General features: G+C 45.0%; 1 protein-coding gene across 2 annotated transcripts; it reads right to left on the bottom strand.

Annotated features, from left to right (window-relative positions):
• Positions 1-3,232: 3,232 nt before the first annotated feature.
• On the bottom strand, positions 3,233-15,834 carry kif4 (kinesin family member 4). Of its 2 annotated transcripts, none has more exons than XM_068601400.1 (31): positions 15,633-15,834; positions 14,616-14,747; positions 14,350-14,464; positions 13,954-14,144; positions 13,752-13,841; positions 13,429-13,595; positions 12,806-12,900; positions 12,550-12,669; positions 12,072-12,247; positions 11,851-11,912; positions 11,211-11,343; positions 10,976-11,034; positions 10,767-10,872; positions 10,576-10,671; positions 10,295-10,480; positions 9,221-9,324; positions 8,982-9,126; positions 8,069-8,179; positions 7,857-7,940; positions 7,665-7,766; positions 7,419-7,574; positions 7,194-7,291; positions 6,567-6,696; positions 6,307-6,477; positions 6,107-6,229; positions 5,937-6,014; positions 5,621-5,722; positions 5,216-5,383; positions 4,720-4,833; positions 4,393-4,509; positions 3,233-4,072 (listed from the first exon to the last, which is right to left on the bottom strand). In XM_068601400.1, exons 2-31 carry the CDS (start codon positions 14,736-14,738, stop codon positions 3,857-3,859), a joined length of 3,738 nt encoding a protein of 1,245 aa, XP_068457501.1. In that variant the 5' UTR covers positions 14,739-14,747; positions 15,633-15,834; the 3' UTR covers positions 3,233-3,856. The 2 variants fall into 2 exon arrangements, with proteins under 2 accessions (XP_068457501.1, XP_068457502.1); XM_068601401.1 differs by having other exon boundaries at positions 10,295-10,477.
• Between the last annotated feature and the right edge of the window lie 701 nt (positions 15,835-16,535).

Here is a 16,535-nt window from a genome sequence, read left to right as displayed (position 1 = left end):
CTTCACACATTTCACCGTCACAGATAAACTAATGTTTCACATAAAGAGCAAACATTGGCTTTTTTACAATAAGATCGATGCAATATATAGTCGTAACATCTCATTGGAGGAATCCACCTGCAGCTTCTTCATGTTTTCATGTCAGCTGCAGAATGAAAGTGAGAAGAAAACCCGTTTAAAGTGAAAGCTGGTGTTCAGTCCACTGGATCGAGGCCCCTGAGTGAATATTGTGCAATATGTGTGGTCCTAATGTACTTCATGAAGGTCGCTTTGTGTGTTTCTGGTTGTCTTTGCTCCTCTGGAGGGAAGACAACATCTGTGTCGGGTCGTGAGCGCAGCGTTTGAGTCCAAATCAAACGGAGCGTCACCGCAGACGGAGTCAGAAATAAAGAGGCGCGTCCCCCTCGCTGCTCTTTGCTCTCCTCGGGCAACCGACGTACAATACAACGTTTTCAAATTTAAAAAGCCTTTTTTTTAAATGATGGATCTTTTCAAATGTGACAGAAACTTGTTTCCTCACCAATAAAACATTGTACCATGTCATGTCTCCCTGTGGAGGCCTCATGAATGAATGAATGCTCATCAGCTCGAGAGCCGTCTGACCCAAAGTGCTTCCAACCTGCATTCTTCCTCCTGGCCACGAGGGGGCGACTCCTCTGCTGCAGTTGTGTGGAAGTCAATGAGAAAAGGAGCGCGCTGCTCAGTGAGTTTATGGTTTCAAGTCTTCATGAGGTTCATGACTCAACCACCACGTCGTCCGGCCTGGAAGTTATCCGTGTTTTCATCGCAATAAAAACACATTTTTATTGCTTTTTCCATTTCATAAAAGTTCATCGTAATGTTTGTGCTGCTTCGCTGCAGCTTCTCTTTCCCTTCTGGTTCCAAAAAAACTCAAAGCCTAAAGAGTCCACTGTTCAGCTACAATACTGCACGTGTTCATATGTTGTATGTATGATGTGACGCGTGACTTCTCCTCTTTTTAATTATTCTAACCACGGATAAAGGTCATTATATCTGAAGTAAGAAACGTTCATTGCGATGACGTTATAGTTCCCTTTACACGTCCAAGAGAGATTTCTGCTCTCGCCGCTCTGGAGTGGGCGGAGCTTAGCTGGAAAAAGGTGAAGTGCGCAAACGTCTTTGCACCAATCAGGATTCAGCAATATTTGACTCACATCTGGTGACTGTTGGCTTGTTTGATCGCTGCCAATCTGATCGAGCCACACCCGCACATTCCTGCTGACACAGATTAGTGTTATGACACTTTGAGGCCAGGTTCAATGAGTTTCAGCTGCTTTTCAAACATCTTCATCGGGCCTTCAGCGCGGACCGCAGATCCCATCTTGGATTCACACATCTGTCCTCATCATCTTCAGCCTGCTCCTTTCTTTTCACTGGATCGTCCCCGAAAACTATTGAACTATTATTCAAATCATTATTCTCCACTGAGGTCCCTGATGAACTCAAGAGGCGTGTTCACACAGATGAAGAGCGCCTTAGAGATAGACGCAAGCTAACCGGCTAAAGGGCCGAAGAGACACTGAAGCTACAGCAACGCTCGTATTCTGACATGTGCCGCCCTCTGTTGGCGACCAGAATGCATTGCAACAACAGCAACAGCAGCAACATGAGCAGCAGCAGCAGCAACAGCATTAGCAGCAGTAGCAGAGGCCATCTCATATAGAGAGAGATCATCTCATATAGAGAGAGATCATCTCATATAGAGAGAGATCATCTCATATGGAGAGAGATCATCTCATATAGAGAGAGATCATCTCATATAGAGAGAGATCATCTCATATAGAGAGGTCATCTTAGATAGAGAGAGATCATCTCATATAGAGATAGATCATCTTATATATAGAGGTCATCTTAGGTAGAAAGGTCATCTTAGATAGAGAGAGATCATCTCATATGGAGAGAGAGCATCTTAGATAGAGAGGCTGCAAGTATGCAACCAATCAACACGTTAAACTTCCTATAAAATAAATGCTCCAAAGATCAAAATGCATTCACATGAAGACACTTTTCCAAACATTGCAGGTTACATTTCTAGTTTAATACATACACATTGATGGCATCATGTGACCAGACATTTCTGTCTTCATGAAGGAAGCCTTCATAACATCTCTCCCTGAGGCCGACGGCCTCTCCACGCTCAGCAGGCCGGTTCCCTGTGGGTTTGTTTGCTTAAATCTCCTACAATGCAACATGTGTGTGTGTGTGTGTGTGTGTGTGTCTGGTGCAACAAAACACACATTTCATTACATAAATCCATAACCAGATTGTCCGGTGGAACAAAGCTTCATTGTCTCGTCTCTGATTGGCCGGTGAAGCCGCATGGCGCCCAGAAAGAGTCTCTTTGTCCAGAGCTGAGCGCGCTGGCAGCGTTCTGGAGGACTCTGCAGCTTCGGTCCCCTCATGGTGAGCGCTGGAAGACTGACATGTCCACTCGCCGCTGCTGCCAGGATGCCTTTGTGGTCATGCAGCATGTTTATATGTGTGCACCTGCACCTGCGCAGAGCGGCGCTCAGTCCCAGCAGGAAGCAGCAGCCGCTCAGCACCAGCTGCTGCTTCAGTCCACTGGGAGGGATCGGATGGCAGCGATGTGATCGATTGTCTGGAGGTTTGATGGCGACAGACGAGAAGCGCCGCTGCGGAGACGAGGACGTCGTGACGGCGCCACCAGGAGCCCTGAGGAGGCCTGAGGCTCAGTTTACCATCAGAACATCTCCATCCTTCTTTAATAAACCATCATTATCGCTCCGGCTCTGCTGTGAAACGTCTAAAACCCCAAAGATTTAAATCATTTTAAAGCCAGTCATTCATCAAATGAAACACTGAACATCACATGATGCGTTTCTGCTTGATGGAGATAATCAATTGGATTCCAATTATTCACCAATTTAGAAACATATGTATGAACATGAACATGTTGCATATGAACTGAACCTTTTCTTTCATTCTGAACGTGAAACCCACAAAGAGCTCAGAGTCAAACTTCTGGTCACGAGTCAGAAGTCACGTGCTCGTAGTTTCACTTGTAGGGAATCTCCAGAAAGGTTTCAACAAAGTGAAGCTTCTGTTACGACTCAGGACACGAGACACGGCGTCTGCTCACAAGACGCAGAGCACCTCAGGGTGCAGGGAGCACCTCAGGGTGCCGCTGGAGCAGCAGTGTGAACACAAACAGAAAATGAGTGAACAAGCATTAAAAAACAAAACAATGTGATTTAACTATTTTCTATTTATTTTGTTCATTTAAACGTTTGAGGGATTTGTGGGACAGAAATGTGCATCAAGTTCTAAAAATACTCAGTAAAATGTTAAAAGTACAAATTGAGATTAGCACAATATCAAATCAGTGTTTTATTAAGATTTAAATTTCCTTAATTTTATATTTTCTAGTAAAAAATGATCTGCCACGAAGAGACAACAAAGTAAAACAACATTACAGACTAAATGAAATAAATTACTTCCCATCAGCTCATGACAGACATTCAACACCAGCACAGATAAAAACACAGTTTCTTCTTTTAAAAACAAGATGCGACCGGAAGACTTTATTAAAGGACACTAAACGTTGAAGGGAACAGCTCCTGGACGACTTCACACATGACAAACGTCGCGTTCGTCTTCCTGTGTGAGAAACATCTAAACTAAACATTATGTACAGCGTCTCCATCTCCTCCATCCAGTAGAACATCTCAATGCTATTCACAGTCCTTTAGCAACCTCGACAGAAAACAACCAACAGCTGCCTTCCTGCTGCAGTACAAGACAGTTTAGTCACGTGTAGAACAGACGACACATTAAACACACGTATGACGCCCCGTCAGCACACGGCTCCGTCGCGCTACGGTTCCTCTCTGATTGGAGTGCAGCCGGAGAAAAAGCTGTTCTGAAAACTGGTCAGGAGTCTTTTCTTCTTCTTGAGGAAGCTGATCGTTGTTCTGTCCTGCTCGTCGTTGTCCTCCTCTTCCTCCTCCTCCTCTTCCTCCGGTAAGATGGGCTTCCTGACTAACTTCAGGTCAGTGGCGTGCACGCCCATGTCCTCGATTCCCTTCAGCACCTGGAACCGTGCACATCAGTAAACCGTTAGTCTGTTCTGGAGGCCGCGCCGTTAGCTTCCTGTGGCGCTACAGACAACACTACACACACACACACACACACACACACACACAGAGACACACACACACAGACAGACAGACAGACAGACAGACAGACAGACAGACAGACAGACAGACAGACAGACAGACAGACAGACAGACACACAGACACACAGACACACAGACAGACAGACAGACAGACAGACAGACAGACAGACAGACAGACAGACAGACAGACAGACAGACAGACACACACACACAGTCTTCAGGAGGAGCGGCTCACATTCTTGGTGGGCGTGCAGGACGGCGGCTTGAAGAAGGTGGTGTTGTCGGGGCTGTCGTGAGCGGCGTCCTGAAGAGACAGCGAGTCTCTGGAGCCGCTTCCTGTCTGACCGGCGTCCTGAAACAACACCGAGACAAAAGCCCATGAATAACTCTGTTTTAAGGGTTACATTCTGATGAGCGTTTACAGTATGAAGCCGTTATCACATTTATATCTTCTGTAAAGTTCAGTGTCCTGATACAACTGATGTCAACAGGTCAAGAGCTCACACACACACGGCAACAGAACAGTGTGAGTTGTGGGTCGATGAGTGGACGCGACGTGCACCTGGTTATCCATATTTCGACATTTCTCGTGGTCACACTGGCAGTTCTCCCCACACGTCGTCTTTCCTTTGCGGCAGCGGCACTGTTTGTTGCTGCAGCGGCCTTTACACGCACACTGGGGAGGGAGGGAGAGAGAGAGAGAGAGAGAGAGAGAGAGAGAGAGAGAGAGAGAGAGAGAGAGAGAGAGAGAGAGAGAGAGAGAGAGAGAGAGAGAGAGAGAGAGAGAGAGAGAGAGAGAGAGAGAGAGAGAGAGAGAGAGGGAGAGACAGAGACAGAGACAGAGAGAGAGAGAGAGAGACAGAGAGAGAGAGATGCATCATGAGTCACCAAACTAGCCTGATGCTAAAAGAAGCTAAAGAGACGTTCACAGCTCGGCACCGGAGCGACTGTGCATCTTCATAACTGATCCAGTGCATTTGGAGCGAGGTGACGTGTCTTTAGCTGACTTCTTACCCTGGACGTGGTTTGTCCTCACCCTTCATGAAGCTCAGTCTTACCCCGGTTGCTTTTGTTTTCTTTGAGGTCCGGCGCATCTTCTCGTGCTTCTCGGGCCGCCACTCGTCCGGCTCGCCGTCCGTCTCGTCCTCGCTGGGAGACATCAGCTCCTCGATGTCGATGGTGGTGTTCAGCGGCGCTCGAGCCGTGGTGAAGCGCTTCCCTTTGGGCTGCTCGGCCCACAAAAAGAAAGAAAACCAACATGCTGGGAATTTAAAACCCTGAAAGCTCTCAGAGAATTTCACGTCTACGTCTCGTCTTCTCAAAAATAAAAGATATCTTCTGCAGAATAATTCACATTCTGTTGAACTTTGGTCCTGAATAACTCAAGTTCAATGACTATGAAATGGGAAATAACTTACAGTCGCCAATATAATGAAGTGACATGTATGAATATCTGCAGTTACCTTCGGAGGAACGTAATCAAACGAGTCGTTCAGGCTCTGCTCGTTGTTGCTCGTTGGCGCGAGGACTTTCTTTCCACCCGTCAGGCGCAGCAGAGAGAGTTTCTGAGGAAGGAAAACAACAACATGGTTGTGTTTGTTACCAATGTGTGTGTATCCCCGATTATCCGCTAGCCCGTTAGCCGTTAGCTGTGCTCCATGAGATTTTGAATGGATGCTAATGTAAACTATACATTTCATCCTCACATACCCTCTGGACTGCCCTGGTGTACAGTGTTCAGCTGTTATCAGTGACCTTCACATGAAACAGGTGTGTTACCTCTTTGTACTGCTCATTCTGCTCCACCAGCGTCTGGTTCTGCTCACTTAGTCCTTTTAGCTTTTCAAGCTCTTCTTCCTGAAACGACGGGACGGATGACCACGCTGTTAGCATCGAGTCGGAGAAACAACAAACTGCTGATTGAACACTTGCAGCTCGTGGAGGCGAACCTGAGCTTTGAGGCGCTGCAGAAGCTCCTCCTCCTTCTTTGAGCTGTCCTCGTCCTTCTGCTTCCTCTCGTCTGACTTCTCACATGTGGGCTTGCTCTGGAGCTGCTGCAGGAGGTAATGGACCTGTGGAGAGGAAGACGCAGCGTTTGCAGAACAGAACTCGTCTCTGAAGAGTTGCTGTGAGAGTGAGAGCCACGCACCTCCTCCTGATGCCTCTGCTCCAGGTCCACCAGCTGCTGCTGGTGCTCCATGTCCATGGTGGACATCACGCCTCGGTCATCGTTCAGCATCTTCTTTAAATCTTGAACGTTGCCCGTCTCCTGCTTCAGCTCGCTCTCCAGCTTGCCACTGGCCGATTTAGCAGACACCAGCTGCATAAAAAGAAGGGAAAATGTATTTATTCAGCTACAAATAAATGTGCTTTTACTAATGAGTGGAGTTAAAGAGAGCGTCTGCTGACCTCAGCCATGAGGACCTTGACGGCGTACTTGGCGTCCACGATGCTCGGGATGCCGTCGAGGCGCTGCTTCAAGCGGCCCTCGCTGTCTGCGACGAGGACCTTCTGCTGGAGGTCGGCTATCTGAGCGTTCCTGTTGAGATACGAATCACTCTTCAAATCTTAACAAGTCCTGCAAACAGGTGCACAATGAGCTCGGGGTTTCCTGTCCGTACTTCTGAGAGAGTTTAATGCAGAGTTTAATGCACACTGTGACAGATGGGTTTCAGGACTTTAACCAAATGTCCATGAGCAAACATTGTGTGAAATGTGTGTGTAAAGAGTAAAAAGTGATAAAATGTAGTATTTAAACTAACAATGAGGATTCAAAGCATACAGTAAACCTTAAATGACTCAAATGAATGAGAGACAATTGTTTGATTAAAAGAATAAACATTTATATAGATGCCTGTATGTATGCTGCTGATATGTTGAGCCTCTTTCTTTTAAAAGCAGATTCATTATTTATAACTAAATGAACATCATGAACACATGAATATAACACATTCACACGACTTTAACACAACTTTGAGGGTATCAAGGACTTTTCCAGCAGGTGAAGCAGGTGCCGCGTCGCCTGGTCGGACTCACCTGAGGACGATCTCCGCCTCCAGGTTCTCCACCTGTTTGGTCAGCGGCGTCTCCAGCGCGCCCTGCGTCTCCAGCTCGGAGATGATCAGCGTCCGCCGCTGCATGCAGGACGCCACGGGGAGAAAAACATTGATTCCACAAACATTGATTTTGGTGCACCGGATGCCTCAATTACTCTCTAAATGTTGTTGGCGCGAGCTCAACGCTAAATAATTTACATCTCACCCTGATTTTGGCGGCCGGTCGGTCGCCCGCCTCGATCTGCTGCTTGAGGTGGTTGATGTCCTGAGCCAACACCTTCCTGTCCTCCAGCAGGTCGTTGAGGTGGCGCCGGGCCTCCTCTGTGCTCACCATCACCTCCACTTCATTCAGGAGCCACGTCTGACACACAAACACAACCACAGGTCAGCCGGCCACAGTCTCGTCTACTCGGATGGACGTTGGAGACGGGTCTCTCTGAAGGCGTCCTACCTTCAGCCTCGCGGCCGTTCCCTCCAGTCCTCTGTTGCGTTTGTCTGACGCGTCGCTTCTCTTCTGCAGCGCATCTTTCAGCCGCTTGTTTGCAGCTGCAGCCTGCGGGGTTGAAACACGTCTCCAGTTACGTTTCAAGCCAAGGGTTTGACATTAGCTTCATATTCATTCCACCGGACCGACAGGCCTCACCTCCTCAGTCTTACGGCGCAGAACATTGGCTTGTTTCTGGAAATCCCGCTCGAGCTTAAGCAACTCATACTGGCGTTTACGATCCTGTTGAACAGATATACATAAAACTGTGAGGGTCATGAAACCATGTGATGAAAGATTCAGCAGCATCATGTATTGATTTCATGAAGAAGATGCAGATTAAAGAAAAAGCAGTCAGGGACTCATCGAACCTTCTCCTTCAGCTGCAGCACCTCTCGGTCCTTCTGGCTCTTCCAGATCCTGAATTTCTCCGAGTCGTCCCTCATCTGCCTCATCAGCTGTGTGCGCTGCGTCTTCATGGCCTGAGAGAGCAAAGCGTCACTGTGCTACACGTGTGGCAAGTCATGTCAAGAGTCAGCGATGCTCTTTAACTCATGCACATGATACTGTCAAGTCAAATTAGTAGAAGACATGAACCATTGTTTTCACGCTGATTAAGAGGAAATAAGTGTTTCTTCCAGCAGTCAGTCAAATTCAGAATGTCTTAGGTTTCATTCATTATGTGTAGTATTAGAAGGCCGGCGACTCTTCATTGAACTCTCTCCACATGTTAATATCCACACACCAGCTGTGTCTGCTGATAAGTCATGAGACCGCCTGTCTGTTGTCAGAACATATGGCTGCTTGTTGCTTTGTGGTTGTGGTCGCGACGGCCCGATTATCAGCTGACTGGAGGAGCTCAATGAAGCCATAAAGACGTCAAGTGGGCCTCTGTGCATTGATGAACATAAGTATTTAAGAGTGGAGAGCAGACCTGGATATGCAATCAGTCAAGTAACTCGTATCTGTCTCTGCTCTTTGCAACGAATTAAAGTGGTTAATAATTTTATCACCAGGTGTCGAGTAAATATCACACATTTAAATGTTGCTGCCTCACAATCGAGACACTCGAATGCATCCAATTCCATGAACATATATGTTGTTATTGCTATTTGGCTCAAATGTTTGTTCAATTATTTTGCATTATTGAAATGCTTTGTTGTCTACTTAGTACTAACATCTAAGGAACAATATCTTCAGCACGAGCAGGAACATCCAGATATTAGAGAAGACATTACACTTTACATACACAACGCCTCCGTCAGAGGAAGAAAAGCACTGCACCTGTATCTCCTGCATGAGGTTGCCAACTTTCTTAACGGAGGACTCCTTGAACTTCAGCAGTTTGGATTGCTCCAGAAGCTTCTTCTTCATGTCCACCAGCTGGCCCTCGAGCTCCTGCAGCCGCTTCCTGCGCTGCTCGCTGAGCCTGAAAGGAGTCGAGCGTCAGATGAAGCAGGAAGTAAACCTGAAGAGGTTCCTGTATTGTTGGGCCAAAACTAAACTGAGTTTAAGTGTCCTACTTGGCCTGGTTGGAGTCTTTCTTTGCAGACTGGAGGGCCAGAACGAGACCCTCCTTCTCCTTCAGCAGAGAATCCACCGCCGTCTCGAGAGACTGGACATTTTTCTGTAAGACAAAGTCGAGAAGATTAAAAACTGATTCCAGAACAAATAAAACATTGTTTATTGTTAGTATAATCAAAGAGAAACTCATTACAACAGTTTCATCTCCTTGTGCGTCACTTCACCGCTCACTCAGACTCATGATACTGATATTCAATCTGTAGTTTGCAATATGTGCTTTACGATCCTTTGCTAACTGCACATTCATCTCTTGTTCTCTGCTGAATATCGATCGGGAAAAAAATGCAATTCAAGAACAAATTCCTTCCATCATCATCATCATCATCATCATCCATCATAAAAAGCGCTGGGATATGGAGACCAACTGGTTTTGTGAAATTGCTTTTTATGTGCTTCAGTGTTTCCGCTGCTCTTTGTGAACACAACAATTTATCCAGAGTTCACACACACACACACACACACACACACACACACACACACACACACACACACACACACACACACACACACACACACACACACACACACACACACACACACACACACACACACACACACACACACACAGAGTAGTGAGTTTCCATGACTTTAAACCAAATGTCCATGAGCAAACATTGTGTGAAATGTGTGTGTGAACAGTACAAAGTGATAAAATGTGATAAAAACCTTAAATGACTCAAATGAATGAGGGACAATAGTTTGATTAAAAGAATAAACATTTATATAGATGCCTGTATGGATGCTGCTGATATGTTGAGCCTCTTTCTTTTAAAAGCAGATTCATTATTTAAACTCAGCATAAATGAACACATGAATATAACACATTCACAGGACTTTTACACAACTTTAGGGATTGTATTTGTTTCAATGACTTTTCCAGGAGTGTAATTAAACATTTTAAAACTCCAGGACTGTTCCAGGTTTTCCATGAGCGTATGAACTGTTTATCGCGACATCAAATGACACTAAATAAAGTTAAATGCATCAAATTAAAATACTGCGAGAAAGCCCACCTGGTGCTCTGATTGCATCGGCTCCAGCTGGGTGTCGTTCTGGCACATCTTCTTCACGAACGCTTCCTTCAGGCTCAACACCTTGTTGAGCTCGATCAGCTCCTTGGAGAGCTGCGCCTGTCGCAGCGCGTGGCTGCTGGTGAAGCCGTCTGGGGAGTCCTTACCCGTCGCGCCAGGGACGTCCTGCTGGAGGTCACAGGTGAAGAACACCTTGATTTACATCTGTACATCAGTATATTTCATCATGATCAACATGTACGTGAACTAAAGCGTCAACGTACAGAGTCGTCATTTTTACTGCCGTTGCCGGACACCTCGGGTCCGTCCTCTCCTGCGGCCAGCGCGTCGATGGAGGCGGTGAGGCCATCGCTCTCATTCTGAGGGAAAACAACAAATAGTAAACAATAAATCAGTTCAATCATGAACATTCACTCAACGAGGCCAGATTCATAATGCGAGAGGACTTCTGTACCTTGAGCTCCAAGACGATTTCTTGCAGGTTCCTCATCACCTCGACGTTCTCCTTCAACTCCTGATCCTGCAGAGTCGCCAGCACCTTCTCCAGATCCACTGTGCATCTGAAATGCAGGTTGACAGAAGAGTGTGGCTCAATGTGACACTGTGGTCAACCAAAACCAAACAAAGCTTTTAATGTGAGGCGTTCAGAGTATTGTAACTCACGCTGCATGGTCCCTCAGCTGATCCATTTTGCTCTGGAGCTTCTCATTCGTGTGCTCCGCCTATTTAATTAAATGTCAGAGAAACATTTAAAAAAGATAAACCACAGACTCTGTAGATAAATCCTTTTTATACATATTTTGTAATATCAATTGTCTTGGCTTGCCAGTTTTTAACATCAGCTTTTAACAGCCACTTTGAAGGCAGGATCAGTGAACTTCGGCGCCGTCTTGCTCACCGTGATTATCTTCTCGAACATGAAGGCCGTCTGCCCCGCCGCCTCGCTCAGCTCCCGGCTCAGTTTACTGTTCTCGTTCTGCAGAGCGCGATTCCTCTCCAGCAGCTTCGTCACCTTCTCCGTTGACTCCGGCCTGTGACAGAAGGAGTTATCACTTTAATATGTTAACGCTCGACGAGGCACAGCGGCATGAAAACTGCTTTGAAACGATGAATCCTGAAACGGGTCAAACATACACAGTAATCAGCAATTTATAGCATAAATATTTGGTAATTTAAAAACAATTTAAGCCAATTAAGATTAAAAGGTGGAAAAAAAAGAGATAAATAAAGTTGCTACTTGTGTTAATACTGACTGCAATGGCAGATGTGGAAATACATTTTCCACCATAACTTCCCTGTGACTATGCAGTGAGGAAGTGGGCGTTGAGTTTTCAAGCAGAAAATCGTTCAGGTGAATAGTTTGAGGACGTATGAGCGGCGGCCTCATCACACCTTCCACTCAGAGGAGACAGAATGCCAATGACCTGCAGCATGGGTTCTATTCCCTCTTCAGCTGCTCACAGGCCTTTAGTCAGCTCACCCCAAACTGGGATTTGTTTTAGTGCATTCATCCCACATCCTGGTTTGTGACGTCTTACCCAGAGAGCACTGGAGCGACTCCTCCACGGGCATGAAGCAACATCACCTGCAGCTCCTGAACCTAAACCAGCCAATAAATCAAGACAGTTGGGTCATTTATTATGTTTTAAATTGAAGTAGTATGGTGTGGATTAAGTATTTATTATCATCACCACTTCATCTTATCAATCTTTAACTTGTAAACTGAAGTGCATTGAACACAGACTCCTCCTTTCTGTACCTGCTGTCTCAAGCGGTTCGTTTCTGCCACTCTTGGGTCAACGTTGAGGACGGGTTTGTTTTTAATCTTGCGAGCTCGGTCGGCGTATCGCAGCGTGTTGATGGTCTCCTCCATGTTTGAGTCTGCAGGACTGACGCACGCGATCATCAGCGTGTGGCTATTGCCTCCCAGAGAGTCTGAGGACAAACAAGAAAGCAATTCACAGACTCATTCTGCCGTCATTTACCATGTTGCACCGTTAGAGATTTGTTTGTACAAGCTGTGTTTTAACCAGGAATTGTGTCATATTTGCCTGAGATGAATAAAAAAGCTACACACGGTTCAACATTTGCCAGTAAACAATGCAGTCAGTAAAGCAGGATGAAAGACTTTCCATGAAACAATAAAAGCCCAAAGCCGCCTTGAAGGTCCTGAAAGAGAAGATGGCATCGGAGACTAATGACCAGAGTAACTTGTGAACATGCAAATCAAAGCTTACCTTGTAGCAGGCGGGTGAGCTTGGAGTCTCTGTAAGGAACAAAGCTACTTTTCTTGCTCTCATCCCCCAAGGCGCTGATCACGTTACCCAAAGACAAAAGGCCTCGATTGATGCTGATGCCTGGAGATGAAGATGATGCTGTCATTAAGGGCACTTTCACACATACAAAGAGACGACACAGAGACGCTACACTACAACACAAAGCTTTGGGAGAACCAGGAATTGAGAGTTGACGACTTTTAGATATTTAGTTTACCTTCTTTTAAGCGATCTCCCTCTGCTTTAGTCTTCTTTTGCCTTTCTGAACCCGCCAGATCCACGAGGTGCAACTTTGAAACAATCGAGTCGGCTCTGCAACAAAAGAACACACAAATATTTAAACAATCCTCCTCCCGCCCCCATTCCAGTTTGAATTGATTCATTTATTCTTCACTAGTTAGATAACATCCAACGCTTCCTCAGGGCTTCACTATGAACTGAGGAAGTGTGCAAATAACTTATCCTAAAGATAAGTACATCAATGATAACTAAAACACAAAAAAACACTAAAACACTTTGTAAAGAATGAATGCAACATTAAAATGATTACGTCTAGAATAAAGCAACAGCCAAAACAGAATATTTACAGGAAATATATGTGTTGTGTCAATCCATGTATATTTGATTAATGCAAAGTATTTAGACTTTAAATAAATCAGAGTGCACTTTACAATTTCAGGTTCCTAGTCGAAACAATCCGGATGTCCTTTTCTACTTCTCTCATCACTTAAAACATCCATGTGAATCTAAAGCAATCCACCTAAAACACAGCAGATGTATTTAGCTGTTTAACCGAATGCATTGCAGAGCGATCGTGTAGTAAGTCGCCACCACACTGACTTGTCCGTCCCCTTGCGCTGCTCCAGTGTGATGGTGAAGATCGCATGCGAGCGCGAGGAAGCAGCGTTCATCGCCGTGGACGCCACGGTGCGAGCTGAATTTCCGACCTCCAGACAAGCCACCATCTCTTGTTCAGTGGACACCTGCCGCTCAGTTAAACCCACGATCTGGGGAACAGGATATGTTCCGTTGAAACGAAAGCTTACACACTATTATTATTCTACACCAGGAACAGAATGAGGTTTATCTTTCTATCTATTCTTATCTTCAAAGAAGAGCAACAGTATGTTGAGTTAATACCTGTAAACATGTCGGTCACTTACCTTGATGCCTTCTTTAGGGTCTTCCCTGATGCAGAGGCCCACTTTATCTTTAGATGCACACAGCAAGTCCAATATATCTTCATTATAGATCTACAATCGAAAAGAAAAAAAAGGCTTGTGGAAAATACTTCAGTAAAAAAGTTTCTGCTGAAAGTTAAACAATACATTTCTAAATGAGATCAACTACAACATTTCCACCAACCTCCAGGTAAGATACTGCCAGAAAGAATTCACAGGCTTTCTTCGTCTCCCTCTCCTCAAAGATCCTTCTGATAACTCGTGGAATAACTCCGACTGAGGGATCATTTTCTTGAGCTGAAGTGTATGTTCCTCCCATGGAGAAGGTCTTCCCCGATCCCGTCTGCCCGTACGCAAGAACGGTGGCATGGTAGCCTGGAAATGCACAAATTAGTCAAAATGATTCAAACGACAAGAAAAGAAAAGACACAAAAACATCTCAATACCCATCTAAAACTTGTAATTATGTTTTTTTGTGTGCATTAATGGTCAGGCAGGTCTCCACTGAAGTGTCTGCGCAAAACCACAAATTGTATGTTTCAGAATCTAATGAGTCATAGAGTTAAAAAGGTAAAGCTACCTTTGAAAAGCCCACACAACAAAGGGGACACCGTCGTACTGAAGACCTCTTCTTGTTCAGCGGTGGCATCGAAGACATAATCATAGGTGAACGCCTTCTCTGTGCCAACGATCACCTGGAAACAAGAGTTCAGCTCTTGTTACACATACTGCATGGTGTAGCTCCATGGCCCATAAAGAAGAAGAAACATGACGTGCACATGGATATAATAGATGTGGTACAACACAATACACTGAAACACACAGAAAAGGCGGCTGCGCACAGACCTGCGGCTCTCCGGGCACAAACGTCAGACAGCACTGACAGCCCTCGTTGGTTTCTTTCGGGACCAACGGGCGGCATCGCAAGGCGACTCTCACTGGGATCCCCTTATCATCCTCATTTGTCATGATGCAAAACTATAGGCCGAGGAATAAAAGAAAAAGGTCATCACAATGAAACCAAGCAATCGCTGTCTGGCCATGTGACTGGAAATATTGAAGCGTCCTTCAATTTCAATTAATGACACCACTCAAATGTAGCAGTGGTAATACTGACTGCAATGGCAGATGTGGAGATGCATTGATTTCCATCATCAAGATGAGGATTTCTCTTTCGGCGCTAACATAAATGATGAAACAGCAAGTGAACCGAATAGATATGTTGAATGCATGAGGAGGATTTAGAAATGAATTGCAATATGCTGTGTAGGAATAATTAAACTATGACATCACTATATTGAATGAAACTGTAGTGAAGTTACTACACTAGGGTTGAAAGGTTGAGTGATACATGCATTAGTGTGGCATATATGTACATTATTTGGATTACTTAACACTGTCATAAAATAATAATATCACCAGAAAAGAAAATTGCACAAACCCAAACCACTGCTTTGTGTGCGTCTTGCATATAGTTAGGGCAAACTGACAAATACCAACACTGGACAGGACTTCCCAATAAATAACTAAGCCTAAAGACCATTTAATTTAGACAGATCATATCCGAGCTGTGTAATAAGCAGTATAAGTATAAGAGTTGTTATGGAAATGAACTTTTGCTCCATAGGGATCCACACGCGACTTGTTAACGGTAACGGGAGGAACCAGCTACCAGGTAAATGGTTAGCGATCGTTCAAGTACATGTTTACTGAATTTAAAACATGTCTGGCGAGGAAATGAAGTCTTCAGCCCCGCTGACATGTTGTGATAACGTTTAAGTTGTGGTCAGTCTGCCGTTAACGTGAACATAGCAAGCAAGCTAGCGTTAGTTATGAGCAACACGATGACTGACTCAACGTTACCTTCACGTCTCCTCCGGTGACGAAGTTTAGATATCACACAACCTGCATTCAGCGTCTCTACTTGACAATGGTCAGCATTAGTACAAAACACTTCATAAAGGTCCACTTGTTCGGCTAACTTGAGTAAGTGCGGTGCTTTCCCGGTGCCAGCGATGTCTTTGAGATGGGTGTTGATACTGCCCGCCACTTTCAAACAGCCAGCTCCGCCCCCTGCTTCTTCTTCTACGTGTAGTTTTATTGCAGAGTCAACGCCCCTCTGCTGCGCCACTGCCCTCAACAGGGAACAAGGAAAAAACACTATTTGTACAATACCGCAACAAAGATTAAAACAAAACACACACACACACACACACACACACACACACACACACACACACACACACACACACACACACACACACACACACACACACACACACACACACACTCCCACACACACATTCCTGCCTTAATCTCTCACCTTGATAATATTTACTCTCCAGTACACATGACAGAAGCATTCAGCTTCTAATCTATTTATTGGTCACCCATTTCCCTTCACTCGTCACAGAGATTCCTGTTTTTTTATTTTTTAGGTTAACTGGATACAAAGGTTGAGGAAAATATTCATCAAGATTTTGGGGACCAAAAACTCAAAAAGGTTTGTTTAATTCCGACTGCACAAATCATCTTTACTTAAATGATTCAGCATTCAAATGTTTGTCACACTGAGCAGAGCACATATTTGATTAATGATTCCTTGAGAATGATAAGATTAAAATGCATTCTATTCATCAAGTGGACTAAATGAATAATAAAGGGAGTTCTGTGTTAATTTTGGTTTGACCCAATCACTGCTGAATTCAGAGAATCATTGTTGCAAATCAAAATAAGGGTCTGATACAGAGAATCAAGAGAACAAGC

Source organism: Clinocottus analis, unplaced genomic scaffold (assembly GCF_023055335.1).
Source record: "Clinocottus analis isolate CAN_PGR_092001 unplaced genomic scaffold, fCliAna1.0.p SCAF_5, whole genome shotgun sequence".
In the NCBI taxonomy this organism is placed as follows: domain Eukaryota; kingdom Metazoa; phylum Chordata; class Actinopteri; order Perciformes; family Cottidae; genus Clinocottus; species Clinocottus analis.
This window is presented reverse-complemented; position numbering and strand designations above follow the sequence as displayed.